This window comes from Microplitis demolitor, chromosome 3, assembly GCF_026212275.2.
Source record: "Microplitis demolitor isolate Queensland-Clemson2020A chromosome 3, iyMicDemo2.1a, whole genome shotgun sequence".
Classification (NCBI taxonomy): Eukaryota; Metazoa; Arthropoda; class Insecta; order Hymenoptera; family Braconidae; genus Microplitis; species Microplitis demolitor.
In genome coordinates, this window is record NC_068547.1 from 16,460,299 (window position 1) to 16,475,544 (window position 15,246).

Sequence of the window (15,246 nt, forward strand, 5' to 3'; positions counted from 1 at the left end):
TCTAGTCTGTTGGCAGTGACAGGATCGTCTTCATTCATGTGAAAATACGTAAACAAAAATCCTAATTTTATCACAACTACCTACGTTTTAAACAAGCGTCATAGCCGCAACATCGGTCTTCAATTTATGTCTCACGTTATTTTATTTTAGTTTCTTATATTTTTCTCATGACGTTAAGAATTTTAAATTTGTTTATTTATATGCTTGAATACTTACGTATTAAGATTATTTATTAAACAAAAAAATTTAATATAATTTTTAAAATACTTAACAATCATGATCACTTTAACCAATAAGTTATACAACATCTCTTACGTTTGTTTTGTTGGCAGGATTTTGCACTTCTATTCATTCATGTAAAAACACGCCAACTAATGTGATATAGTTTAAGGAGCTTTTGTCTAATTTCGTCGACCAACACACTCACAAACATAATTTTGTACTTACTGATGTAGATACATATTTTACAACATACATAATTATATATGTGTTGACGATGCTCACAAAAAAAAAAAAAAAAACAAATGACAAACATATGGCTGCCACACGACCCGGCGACTTGGCCAATCCACAACACTATTTCATTCATATTATTATCTCGTCTAAATACAGAATTTTCTGGTCTCTGGTACACTAAATTTGTTATATTTATATTTGTTAGATAAATGTAGTTAATCTGCAATTATTTTGTCTGAGCTTCCAAAAATTAAAACCTTTAATTTTCATTTTATCTAATCTGAGGTAACCTATATTTAGTTATTGATATTTAAATTTCGTATATCTTTATATATGAATAGTTTGTTTTTGTACATTTCACACGCAAAACAGCGAATGTATTCTATGTACTCGCATAAAAATTTTTCACTGTCACTTTGGCTATGAAAGACATCTATAGTTAATTTGATACAATAAAATATTCCATAAAAGGTTCATTGATACACTGTAAAAAATCGAGAGTCAATTCCGAGTTATTACGGATTTTATTTAAATAAAATGACACTCAGAGTTCAAGGGAGTTTGTTTTCTAAGCGGACTAATTCTGGAATGAAGTAGATTTTATTTAAATTCGTATTCACTCCGATTTAGAGTTTCAATATTAACATAAACTCCCTTAAGTGAATTTCACTCTGAACCGGAGTTTCACAATTAAAACAATCTTTCCGTTAGAGTAAATTTCACTCCAAAGGGATGAAATAAATACACAGGCATCCACTCTGTATTCATTAGGCAAATTTTTTATAGTATATAAAAAGAACATTTTAATAAACTAGTCGGATGCAAAGTCAGGTCAATAAACTTTGATTTCCATGTAAAAAATTTAAATTAATTTTTAATTTTGACGTTGTCAGTTGGTTTATTTGTATGCACGTAAACACAATTAAGATCCAAGTCCGAAATTAACTGATTACTTAATTCTATTTGTATTGGATTTTAAGTCGCTTAATAAAATAAAACCTCAACAAAAACCAAGTAAACATTTCTCATTTAACAATAATAAATAAATTGATAAAATATTGACAGTTTCACTTGGTTACTTTACGTCTATTATTCTCTCTCTTTCTCTAACTTATATTAATGCACTCAGGATTCAAAGTAATTAAATTGATATCATTACGACAGTTATAAACAAGTTACAGTCGAAAAAATAAAACTTTTCAATTATAACATTAATTTATCGACTAAGAGAGTTTTAATATTTCATTTAATAAAATTAAATTTATGTCAAATACTTTTTATATAAATACTATATAAATTTTGAATTATTGTAGTATAAATGATTTATTTACTCACTTGGTTTTTTCAAAATTTTAAAATTAATTATAAAAAAATAATATTTAATTTTAGTTAAACCGCGGTAAATATAATTTTTATTTTTATAATTATTAAATAATTACAAAACTTTGGTTATTGTGCAAAAATATTGAAAAATTATTTTTATCTTACTTTATAACTATAAATAAATTATTGGTGCACTGTAAAAAATTTGCGGAGCGAACATCTATTAAATCCGAAGTGAATGGGAAGCAAATGACTGTTTATTTATTTAATCCCCTTGGAGTGAAATTCACTCCAAAGGGAAGTTAATTTTAATATTAAAATTCCGAATCGGAGTGAATGCGGATTAAAATAAAATCCAGACCACTTTGGAATCACTTCGCTCAAAAAACAAACTTCCTATTTACTTCGTAAGCAGAGTGATTTTTTCTGAAACTCCGAACACAACTACCATAATATAAAAAAATATATATATTCGATAACTCAATTGATTTTTACTAATTCTAAAATTTATAGTTGATATCTTTAAAAACTTTATTGTTAAATAAAATTATAGGAGATATATTTCCAGTAGTGCACTCACGCCGGTTTCATATACATACGAATATATACGTAATTTTTTTTTATCATGTTAATTTATTTAAATTTAGATCATCATTTAAAAAATATAAAATTATAAGGTTGTCGGTATTTATCACTAACATCATCAGAGTTGATCAAAAATTGTTATATAACTCATCTCAATCATATGTTGAAGAATTGGAACGCAGCAATACATTTCAGAGACCACATGCGGATATTTACGTACGACAACAATTACATTAGTGTTCTTTTTTATTTACTCACTGAAAAAAAATATACTGCTTTCAAGTACCTGAGTGTTTGAATCCTCCCGAGTAAATATTTATTTAATCATATAGTAAAAATATACTCTAACTAAGTAATATTTCCTTGATTTAAGAATTTTTATACTTATTTTAAGAAAATTCAAAAATTCGGGAAGTTATTGGTTTCACCCCGATTTTCGAAAATCGAGTTTTCATCAGATGTCGACGTTTTGAGGTCCTAGGAAGCTATTCCGACTATTTTCAGAATGATGTGTGTGTGTGTGTGTGTGTGTGTGTGTGTGTGTGTGTGTGTGTGTGTGTGTGTGTGTGTGTGTGTGTGTGTGTGTGTGTGTGTGTGTGTGTGTGTGTGTGTGTGTGTGTGTGTGTGTGTGTGTGTGTGTGTGTGTGTGTGTGTGTGTGTGTAAACTCTTTGTAACCTTTTAACTAATGAATCGATCTGGATGGTTGAGGCGACAATCGAAAGAGCTTGTTGGCCATCAACTTTCCTGAAAATTTTACATCATTTGATTCAGTAGACTCAAAAATATATGCGAATTACGAAAAAAATAAAATTTTTTTTTTTAGTTTTTTAGTGATTTCTCAGAAACGACTCAAACGATCGACTTCAAAATCTATTCAGCTCTAGAATTTGATAAAACGCGTCGATTGCCACCTTACCCATCTCAATCGGTTAATTTATTTGAGAGATATCGCGGGAGAAAGAAATGGTAAAAAACAGTTATTTGCAAATATCTTTGAAATAACTTAACCAAACAATTCCAAAATCTGATCAGTTCTAGAACTCAATAAAATACGTCGATTGCCGCCTCAACTATCTCAATCGGTTTATTCGTTCGTAAGATATCGTGTGAAAAAGAAATGCTAAAAAACAGTTTTTTCCTAAAACAAGAGCATGCAACAGTATTTTCGAGCTCAAAGAGCTCGAAAACTGCAGGAAGTTTTGGGGCTGGCCCGCAGGGTCAACCAATAGACTGATTTTTTTTTTCCGTGTAGTTAGTCTATATATATCAAAAGCAAAGTGCGGAAGATCTGAGTGCAGATATCTGCAGTAGATGTTCACATTGAACCGAGGATATATATAGTATCTATGTTATCTATGTTACTCAAGGGGATGTGTGAAGTCTAACGAAAGCCAATGGCTAAAAATCCATGTTTACTACTATTCACATGCAAGAGCGAGTGTACATCCTCGTACGTACGAGTCGTAGGTGGAAACCGGTTGTGAACAGGGACAATACAGGATATGGATCGTCTACCGTAATTAGCAATAATAATTACAAAACAATTACAAAACAAAATTGATAGAAAAATAATACATCTATAAAAATACTTTCTACAGCATAGTGCTTAACACATTTAAATACCACTCTTTGATAAGTGACAAGTAATAATAAGCGTCAAAACACTAATGAATAGTGTGAAAAGTAATTTGCTGCAATAATAATTGACTATCACATCAAAAGATGAAGAGAAAAATATAATCTTACTTCTACGTGTTGATAATGATTAATAGGAAAATAATATCTATTGATACTCTAAACATATGCAATTCAAAAGAAAAAAAAATATCAATAATAAATCCAATAAAACCTCCGAAAGAAAAAAAAATTCTTCACGACTTGACTTCTTCAATAATTATTAAATTATCTAATAATTATGCAGAACAGTTTTACCCATTTTCTGTTGTCATAAATCGAAAAATTGAGATGTAAAATTAGGAGACTCGAAAATATTTACGAATTACAAAAATAAAAATTTTGTTTTATATTTATTTTTTTAATTTCTCAGAAATGACCATAAAAGATCAACTTAAAAATTTCATCAGCTCTAGAACTCATCAAACCGCGCCGATTACATTTACCATAAAAGTTGATTGATTAGTTAAAAAGATAACGACGATGAAAAGTTTAAAAAATAACAATTCATGTCATTTTTTCCGGATAAATCATAATATAATGTACTAAAATATGTTTAAAGTCATATACAAACTCTCCATCTTTATGGTCTTTTTCGACCACCGTATATATAATGTAATGCAATTTGCTCTTTAGTGTAAATATTATTACTTATTACCAATATAAAAATTGAAAAAACATATTTTTTAACATTTATCTCGGATACTTTAGATATAAATTGATTTTGTGAACATAATCGTGAATAAAAATTGTGAGATTATTTTACACTGAGAGAACAATTTATTTGAACTAAATAGGGGAGCCTGGGGCACGAAGGCCCCCCTGGGGCATAAAGGCCCTCTTCAAAAATTAGGTAAAATTTTTTTTTTTAGTTTCCGTCAAAGTATGACCTTCATAATGTTTTTAGTATATTTTAAGTCAATACGTGATATGAGGGGCAAAACGGACAACTCGAAAAAAAAATTATAAAGAAAAAATTATTTTTTTTTTATTTTCCGTCAAGTTAATTTTTTTGTGACAATTTTTTTTTTTTAATGGTCCATTTTACCTCATACATCACATACTGGCCTAAAACGTCATAAAAACATTATAAAGGTCATAACTTAACGGAAAATAAAAAAAAAATTTTTGTTGATAATTTTTTGGAGAGGAGGCCTTCGTGCCCCAGAAAAAAAACAAATTTTTTTTTCGATTTTTTGCAAAATTTCTACTTATTCTTTCGATATCGACGGAAAATAAATGAATTTTATGGTTAAAAGCCACAAAAAGAAAAAACCGGCTTAAGTGGGCCGCTATGCCCCGGTCTCCCCTAAATAGATTTATTTGACTGAACAAAATCATTTATTTTATTGAAATATATATTTCCTTATAGTTAACAAATCTTAGTCGGAAAAAAATTTCAAATGAAGATTTGTTATTTATAAACAAATCAATATTTTTTACAAATGAACCATATATTTATCTCAAATAAATACGAATTGGGTCTATTCAAATATGGGATTTATTAGCCTAAAACAAATCTCATTTGGCTCAAATAAATTGTTCTCTCAGTATAAGTTCTATATAAAACGTACTTTTTTTAAGTTTGAAAACACCGTTGTAATGAAAGGTATTGTCAAGTGTTATAAATATTGGCTATTACGATTTTGAGCTCTTTGGGCTCGAAAACAGCGGGAAGTTTCGGGGCTGGCCCGCAGGGTCAATCGATTTACAAATTTTTTACTACTGGAAACTAGTGAATCTGTATATGAACATAATTACGAATTTTATTAGCTACTTTTATTATTTATTTTATTTTTGGTTGCTTAAATGATTTTAAATTGAATAAACTATTCAATTATATAATTTGATTATAATTATAAATGTGTCTCTATAATTGACAGTAAAGTGATTATACTATATATTCTACAGCACATTAGTCATTTTCATTATATATATATATATATATATATATATATATATATATATATATAACTCAGCATTGAATATTTAATAGACATTTAACTGACACATGGTAATGACTAAAAATAGTTCTACAATCAACGAAATGCACACATCGTCTATAGGAATATATATCTACTTGAATTATTAAATAGACCCATATCAATGTTTATTATATTATACAATTATTAATTCACGCTGCATTTCATGTCTTCGAGCTATTGCATAATAATTAAGTTTTAAAAAATATTCGTAATAGCACTTTAGATTACTGGATATTTTACTCCACTTAAAATCACTTTACTTGCACAATAAAAAATTTTTCGTATTTGTGTAAAGAAATAAGTCTGTGTTAAAAATTTTATAATAAATATTTAACATTTAAGTGTGTTAATTTAACATACTGCTGTTGTGTTGTTTGGTCAGTTCAGTTTTAACACAAGAAAAATGTTAGATGAAACAAAAGTAACATTTACTCAGTGTTACTGTCCAAACAAGTATTAACACTTTTAAAATGTAACTTTAAAATAGAGCACGTGTTAATTTATTAAAATAACACAAACAATGTTTTGAACTTACCGTAGTCACTTGTTGAGCTTATATGTGGGTCGTTCCATACCATATCACCTGGTGTCAAAAATCACATTTTTTATTTAGCTGAATTTTTGACATCTTTTTGTAAGGGAGGATGGGGCAAAGTGAGCTCCGTAAGCTGGGAATGGGATTATCTTTACTTTTTTTCACTCGTTACACTACTTTATAGGCCCTTTTTTGTTATTTAACATTGATAAGTTGTGTCCATTAAAATTGAAAAATCGAAAATTAGGGGCAAAGTGGGCCCCCATTTAAAAAAATTGTGTGAGACAAATTTATTGCTCGTTTTACTTTTTTTAAATTCTTCACTTTAAAAATGTTATGAATAAGCTGTGTTCATAATAAATTACGAATTTTAAAATATGGGGCAAAGTGGGTGAAAATGGGTGACATAAATAAGCTAATAAGTAATAAACGAATAGTCGTAAAAAAGTAAAGGTGACTTATTGTGAACCTCGTTCATAGAAAATTTCAGGGTGCTCACTTTGCTCTCAAATTTTAAGGAGGCCCACTTTGCCCCACTCTCCTCCATATATCAATAGACGCTTACCTGTAAATTTTTAGCTCTTAATGTCCAAAAGTTCTTAAGATATTAATTTTTGAAAATCAAGAAAAAATAATAGTATGGCAAGTTTCAAAAATTCGTTACTCCTGATCAATTCATCATAATCTAAAAGTCATGTAGTCTAGTCAACAAGTGCCTTTTTGACGAAAACCTGTTTAACTTCATCGAAAATTATGATTTTGGTCTCATTCGATTCGAAATGGCATCTAGAAAAAATGTTCGAGTGAAAAATTGGGGCTCGCAAAAATTGTAAAAGTTATAAGCAATTTAGTCAAAAAAAAAAGGTGGTTTGGTTTTTTGCAAATATTTCGAAAACTATTTGAGGTATCCAAAATTTAAAAAAAGATCCTTAAAGAGGAGGAAATTTCCTAAAAAAAGTATTGCCTTCCCGAATTGTACCGATAATATTTATAATTTTAATTTAACGGTGAAAATGGAACTAAAAACGGGTAGCGGCGTGAGCACGCGTGTCGACTGAATCAATAGCATGATAATTAAAATTTATTTTAACCGATTAAACATAAATATTAAGAAATAAAAAAAATTTGGTACTTTCAAAACACATGAATAAATAATAATCCGCCGAAAAAAAATTTTTACCCCGATTTTTCAATTAATTACGCTTTTGTTAATTAGTTGATTTTTACGTGTTGAACATGTACATAAAAACCATGATTATTTGTAAACTAAAAACCCAGAATTTTTTTTTACTTCTTGGAGCTATTCTTGAAAGGGTTTAAAAAGATCACCGTTGGAAAAATTAAAAAATTTTGATTTTTCACTTTTTTATTAACAATCTAAGGCATTGAAAAATGAAAAATGTAAATAAAGTAATTGAGAAAATTTTTGTTTTTTACTTTTTTCATTAATTATTTTTTTTATTGCTAAAAGCTACATAGCAATAATTTTTAAAAAATGTTTACTTGCATTGTTTAAATAATTGTTATAAACAAATACATTGTTAATAAGATTTTCGAAAATTTTTTTTTGGAAATAAATGCTTAATGAAAATAATGATTTTTAAGAAAAAAATCGTTTCTTAAAAAAATTTATTTATTGCAAAAAAACGCCTTTGCTAATTAACGATTTTTTTTGTTTCTTAAGAATAATATTAAGGAACCTTTTTTTTTCTAAACTTCGCGACACTTGTTGACTAGACTAATGGGGGCCAATTTTTTCGTCTTGAAATATAATTTTTGAAAAAAAAAAAAAAAAAATATAAAGACATCAAATTTTTATTTTTCCAACTTTTTTTTTTCACTTTTAAACTCAAATTTTGAATTTTATTGAAAAGCGAAATTTTAGATTATTTTTGAAAACATCGCTTTACTGATGCCATAAGGGCATATCCCGAGAAAAACACCCTTGAAAAGGCATAAGGGCGTATAAAAAAATTTTTCCGGGAATCGACGTAGTTATGCTTGAAACGAGCAGAAATAAAAAAAAAATTTTTGGTACGCCCTTATGGCACCCAGGGTACCAACTGGGGGCCGTAAGGGCGTACCGAAAAATCCGGGTGCCATAAGGGCGTATAATAGGCTGATACGCCCTCATGGCATTTGTAACGCGACATGTATGTTGTACTTGACTACAAAACGAATTTTTTAAGCTGCTATTCAAGATGGGATTCGACAATCGTCGATTTTTTACCTACTTTTGGTTTTTTTTTGTTTTTTTTCAAAAGTTCACGTTTTTTGATAATTTATAAATATTTCACAAAAATTTTAATTCAAAAAATCATAATTAACACCATTCTCTAGTGCCAACCGTTTAAAGTACTTAACTTACTAGATTAATTGCAAAAATATTTGTTCCGTTTCTTAAAGAGTTTTTATGAGCTTTGCTATGGTGTTTCATCTAAATATCGAAAATCGACACCCAATATTGGTCAAAAGCATCTTTCGATGCTAAATGAAAAATTATCAAAATAACACAAATAAAAAAGATAAATCAACATTCTACGTGTGTGTTGGAAATAATATTTGAAAGTGTAAAAGTTTTAGAACCAGTGACAGCGAATATTAACATTTTTTTGTTACACCTTTTAGACAAAGGAATAATGTTAAAAGAATATAAGAATTTAAGAATTTGTATTTAAAAATGTTGTTCTAACACATAGTTTTGTGTTTATTTTGACGAAATTTTTTGTGACTGTGTATACACGGAAAAAATGAACTACATAAGTTGAGAAACGACAAATAGTATAAAGTGATCCGTAAATACCAATATTCTAAATAGTAATTCTTTCGTTTATAATTAAAACGTTAATAATTATAAGATAAGTAATGAAATTTATTGTATATGCAAAAAAATTAATATTTCAACTTTAAAAATCGAAACTGAAACTTGAAAAATTTTTAACACGTGTTATAAAATTTATTGTTTGGAATATTAAAAAAAATTTTTTACATAGACTCCCAGGCTCCGGGTTATAATTTCAAACACTAGTTTTTAAAGTTTCTTCTTTTCTGTGTAGTTTTAATAAAAAGCATCATACTAAAATATATAAATCAGTATGTTAATATTTATTTTCATTATATTTATTAATAAATATTTTTTATTATTAAATACGTTTCTAAGACTCATTAAATTTATATTGGTATTGACTGGACATATTATTTATGTACTGTTTATATTTAATAACATCACTAAAATAGCAACAAAAATAACGTTCATGAAGTCTCGACGTTCATTAACGATACATTCATAATACATAAGCGCATGAATAAAAATACTTAAAATTTTATAATCAAGACATTTGAATTCAATCTTCATGAATAAATAATTACCGTTTATTACGTAAAAAAGTATTAAAAAAAAAAAAAATGATAAAAGTTTATTGAAAAAAATATTAATAATTTTGAATTAAAAAAAATTGTCCCGACTATTTTATATAAATTTTTAATTCCATTTTCAAACTCTAAATATAACAGAAACCTATTGATATGGAAAAAAAATCAATATATTTCAAAAAAATTATTTCCAACATAAAGGAAAAAAAAGGTTTATATGTAACCTCAAGGTGTTATTTTTAGTTTAAAATAAAAATTCATGAAATATATATATATATATATATATATATATATATTTTCTCTAGTGTCTGACTTGAAGCTGCTTGGATCAATGCATCTTCGATTAATTAAAAATAACTACTGGTGGGAAGCGGTAGTAGTATTCATACTATATCATAAGTAGTTGGAGTATACGATGTGATACTAATATATATATATATATATATATATATATATATATATAGAGTATAACTGACATGTACCAAAGTGCATAATCTATAAATACGCAAATTATGCGGATGGCAAGTAAAGTATCAGGAGCGGTCATGTGGGGTAGGGTGTGAATTGTAAATGTGAAGCCCATCAACTATAATATACTAACGCACCCCAAGCTATGTGTCTATTTCTGGAGATAGCGTATCCGGAATGCCTTCAAGTTACAATAAACAAAAAAATAAACTTCCCCATTTAAACTCATTACTTTAGTCCTTTGTAAGTAAATTATTAATAAGTCACAATGTCTACTAAATATATATTTGTAGAGGTAAATATATTATATATTCTGTTTTTAATAAGAAGTGTGAATTTTTTTTTAATAACCATAAAGGCAGTAAAAATAAAATATTAAAGACGCAATGATATGAATATTAAAATTATGCGAGTTTAAATATTTAAAAAATATTTAAGATAAAATAAATATAAAATAATTTAAATACTTACCATTAACAGAAATGATGTCCGCAGGCGGTGGCTCACTAGACATATTCTCACAATTACCTCAAACGTCTATCATACATTGCATTTACCACCTGCCCCCCCTAACCCGCTACGCCCCCAACACGAGCTACACGATCTTCTTTATTGGTCACATGCGTGCACACGAGCTAAAATTAAACAACCAAAAAAAAAATATTTTTAAATTAAATTTCAATGACAATCATTGCGTGAATGAATGAATAATTAAATATTCATTTACAAATTATGACGATAGCCTATTATATATTTATTTATTATTAGTATATTTTACTTATGCATTTGTGTTGTGATGTAATTCGTGTTTTGAGTCTATAAATAATATTTACGTCTTTCAATAGATTTATTAATATTAATCAAAGTCTGATGGACTTAAATATTTTTCAATTTAAAATAGATAGAAAATATTTTTTCTATGCCTTTTAAAAATTTGGAGCAGTTTGAAAAAAGTTTATTTAAACTTTAAAATATTTTATGATGAATATTAAGAATTTTAAATAAAAATTATAGCGAAAGGTCAAAAGTTCAGTATTTAACAACACAATCCTATTAAATTTAGTCGATTTTAATTATTTAACGTTATTTTATAACATTTATTTGATAAAACTTTATGATCACACGGAGAAAAATGGGCTTCAGAAATCTACGAATTTTTATTATGCTGTCGATCAAACTTGAAACAGGAAGTTGAGTTGCCAAAAAATTATTAGGCTACACTAAAAAAAATTTTATATACTAAAAACTTATTGATAAATTGTAATTAATATTATTTATCTAAATTAAGGGGGACCACTAGTGAAAAATTTTGAAAAAATAATTTTTTTTTCTCCATATTTCGATTGTCTTCACTTCATAAATAACATTCTACAATTTCAAATAGTTTTTTTGAGTTACAACCATCTGAAGAGCAGCCGCTTAATGGTTCTCGAAAATACATTTTTCAAAATTCTTGCAGTTATAACTCGAAGACAAATCGTCCGATCTATTTGATTTGAATTGCAGCTTCTTTTATACATTTTTCTACGTACCATAAATCTCCACTTTCGATCGAATTAAAAATGTAATTTTGGCAGGCCAAAAATCACCAAATTTTCGCGCAAAATTTGAATTTTTTAAACCACCATTTTGTTGTTTCAATTTTTTTTCTTAGCCCGGGGTTTATGGTACAGGATATACCTTCTAGTTTAACAAACTTTTTGGTTTTTTCGATTTCATGCACTGTGAAGGTCGCTATCACTGCAGCAGTGGAGGGACTTTCTTTTGGAGCGTAAGTACATCGAGAATAACTCGCTAAATTTTAAATTTTTTGCTCCAAAAATTTTATCTTATATTTATTATATATCCAAAAATATACACGGAGAAAAATTTGGCTCAAAACCTAGCAATTTTTATTAGGCTATCGACCAAACTTGAAACAGGAAGGGAAGCGTCCAAAAATTTATGCTCTTATAAAAAATTATTATTCCGCATCACAACTATTATAATGTATGTTAGTAATTGTTATTAAATCTTATCGATTAGTGTCTCGCGCGTAGTAAGTGTTATGATACAACATAGTAATTTTCCATATGAGCATAATTTTTTGGATGCTTCCCTTCCTATTTAAAGTTTGGTCGACAGCATAAAAAAAAACTGATAGGTTTCGAGCCAACATTTTTCTCCGTGTATTCTTGAAACATTAAAACATTCCATGCAGTAGTTTTCTTTAAAAAATTCCCAAAAACTATCTTTTTTTCAGGCTGTTATACTAGTGGTCCCCCTTAAGAATTATAGTAGAAAATAAAAAATTTTGAGAGACTCATAATAATAGTTATAGTTCAGGATAATAATTTTTTGACGATTCCAGTTTAAAATTTGGTCCACAGCATATAAAAAAAAATGTTTAAAAAAATTGCACCGATAGTTTTTTCAATTTTCTACATGTGCATATTTTTATTTTTTATTTTTTTGTAATTGATTTTTTGTAAAAAAAAAAATTTGAAAATTATTCATTTTCTGCAAACTTCAGAATCATATAAAAACTCGTAGATTATTTATGTCCATTTTTCTCCGTGCACTTATTAGATTATTGCAATTGATTTAATAATGTAATAAATAAATGATTTTAATATTTTTAATGTAAGTTGAAAGATGTATGAGCTCAACAAGTTTACTTAATAATTTACATTATAAATTAAATATCAGGTGTTAAATAAATATGTAAATAAATTTATAGTGTAAATTAAAAAGATGAGGACACGTGTTGGATCTTCCCGATGATACATCGGGGTTCCACTTGGCACAAGCTGACAGTAGGAAGTTCATGCTTGTCATTTACAGGTATTTATAGTAATGGATGTACGTTTATCTGATATCAATCTTGTTAAATAACTATTAAAATTGATAACTTAAACGTTGTTTTTTATCCGTCATTGCATAAATAAATAAAAAAATAATTAAATTATTCATTTGAAAATTCTTATAAAGATAAAATTAATTAGAAAAAATTTTTCACTATCTATTTTTACTAATATTTATTAAATTGAATAATAATTAAATTAACAAAGAACAGGATGACCCACTTTCGACGAGATTATGTTTCTTAAAATAGATTTTAGTTACGAGTTACATTTTTTTCCACTTGACAATCATCGGGATTTTATTTGTCTATTTTAATACTAAAAAAAATTGTTAGAAATTAAAAAAAAAATAGTTACAATCGGCTTTGGAGATTTATTTGGCGTTCAATAAAATGACGAGTCATAAAATAAACGTTTAAGACTTTGATATTTATTTGATAAAAAAAAAAATCTAATAATTCACTTTATTGACAACCGTAACTTGATTTATTTTACTATTTATTTTTATAATTTTATCACTAAATTATCAGTTCACGATACAATTCATGAATATTTTAGGAATAAATTTATGCAAAAATTAATTTCTATTACCAATTAATTAAACATTTATAAAATTAACTGACAAATTTTTTTTCGTGTATAAAAAAATATTTTTCATAAATAAAAAATTCGATACCAATAAATTCAATAAATCGATAATAAAAAAATTTAATAATATTATCAAATTACTGAAAAAAAACATTAATTAAGAAGAAAATGTGATAAAGTAATTACTGACTTCAATACAAAAAAAAAAATACCACGACCTATCTCGATTTTTATTTCTCACAAGTGAAGTCTCGAGGTCAATTAAATATCAAATTCTAACTCATGAAAATAAAAATATAAATAAATTTCTTTGTTATAATTAATAATGAATTTAAATTATTAAATAACAAAAAATATTAATAATTATAATAATAATAAATAATAAAAATTTAATTACCTCACTGCTAAACACCTCAAGTAAATGGCGCGAAATACCAAAACACTTAGTGATAATGACGCTTAAAACTCGACACAATTCAAAGATAACACAAACTTTAACCATGTAATAATAATTATTTAAAAATAATAATAAATTACAGCGATAACTGTATTAAATTAGGACGAATACAAAATAAAAAATCCTCTGACGCCGAGTGTTCACAAGAGTCACGAAAACAATGCGACTGCACCGCTACCTTGCCGCGATATTTAAAACTAACGAGCTACCAAAATCCGATTATTGTTATACGCGAATGAGCTGATAAACTTTCTGTTATTTTATACATTTATATTAATACGCATGCGTTTATTAATAATTTTTACTACATATATTTATCTATTATTCTGTTATTGTTATTATTATCTCTAAAAGTAATAAAATAATTATATAATAAAACCGCGATAAATAATTTAAATCTAATCTTATCTCTTACTGACGCACTTAGCGAATCACTTTTACATTTTTTTAAAATATTTTTAACAAAACTTTAATCGAAGATCAAACTAATTGAGATTTCGAGTATTAAAAGATAAAAAAAAAAAATTTAACTTGACTTACGTAGTACACATTTATAAAATATATTCTTTTCATATATTTTTATTTTTAAATATTTGAATAACTTTTTTGACTATAAATTTAATTTAATAAAATTCTTGATTAATAATTTAAAATTAATTTATTTTAAAAATAGTATTTAATTTGACTTTGTTAAATCGACTGATAGTAAAGTCGATTATCTAAAGAATCGATATGTTTTTTTTTAAATTAAATTTATTATTTTAATTGATGACATAGAAATTTTATTTTTAAATAAATATTTAATTTTTTTTGGTTTCTATTTTTCAATAATACTAATAATTATTATCATTATTATTTAGAATAATCGATTGTTGGTACAATCGATAGGTTTCCCGCAAATTATTTCGATAGTAATTATAATTTATTATTTTAAAAACTTTTTAAATAGAAAAGAATCA

The 15,246-nt window shown here is 26.6% G+C and overlaps 1 protein-coding gene across 3 annotated transcripts in view; it reads right to left on the minus strand.

Moving 5' to 3' along the window:
* The window catches only part of LOC103571873 (histone deacetylase 4), a 116,483-nt gene extending 101,766 nt beyond the window's left edge, over positions 1 to 14,717 (minus strand). For 2 of the 3 annotated variants that reach the window (XM_014441308.2, XM_014441304.2), the window contains exons 1-2: positions 14,228 to 14,717; positions 10,871 to 11,034 (exon numbers count right to left, since the gene is read on the minus strand). In XM_014441308.2, the coding sequence (XP_014296794.1) occupies positions 10,871 to 10,913 (43 nt within the window). In that variant the 5' untranslated portion in view covers positions 10,914 to 11,034; positions 14,228 to 14,717. Of the gene's footprint in view, positions 1 to 6,559; positions 6,608 to 10,870; positions 11,035 to 14,227 lie in introns of those variants that run through there. The other variant, XM_014441306.2, reaches the window with a different exon arrangement.
* Positions 14,718 to 15,246: the final 529 nt, after the last annotated feature.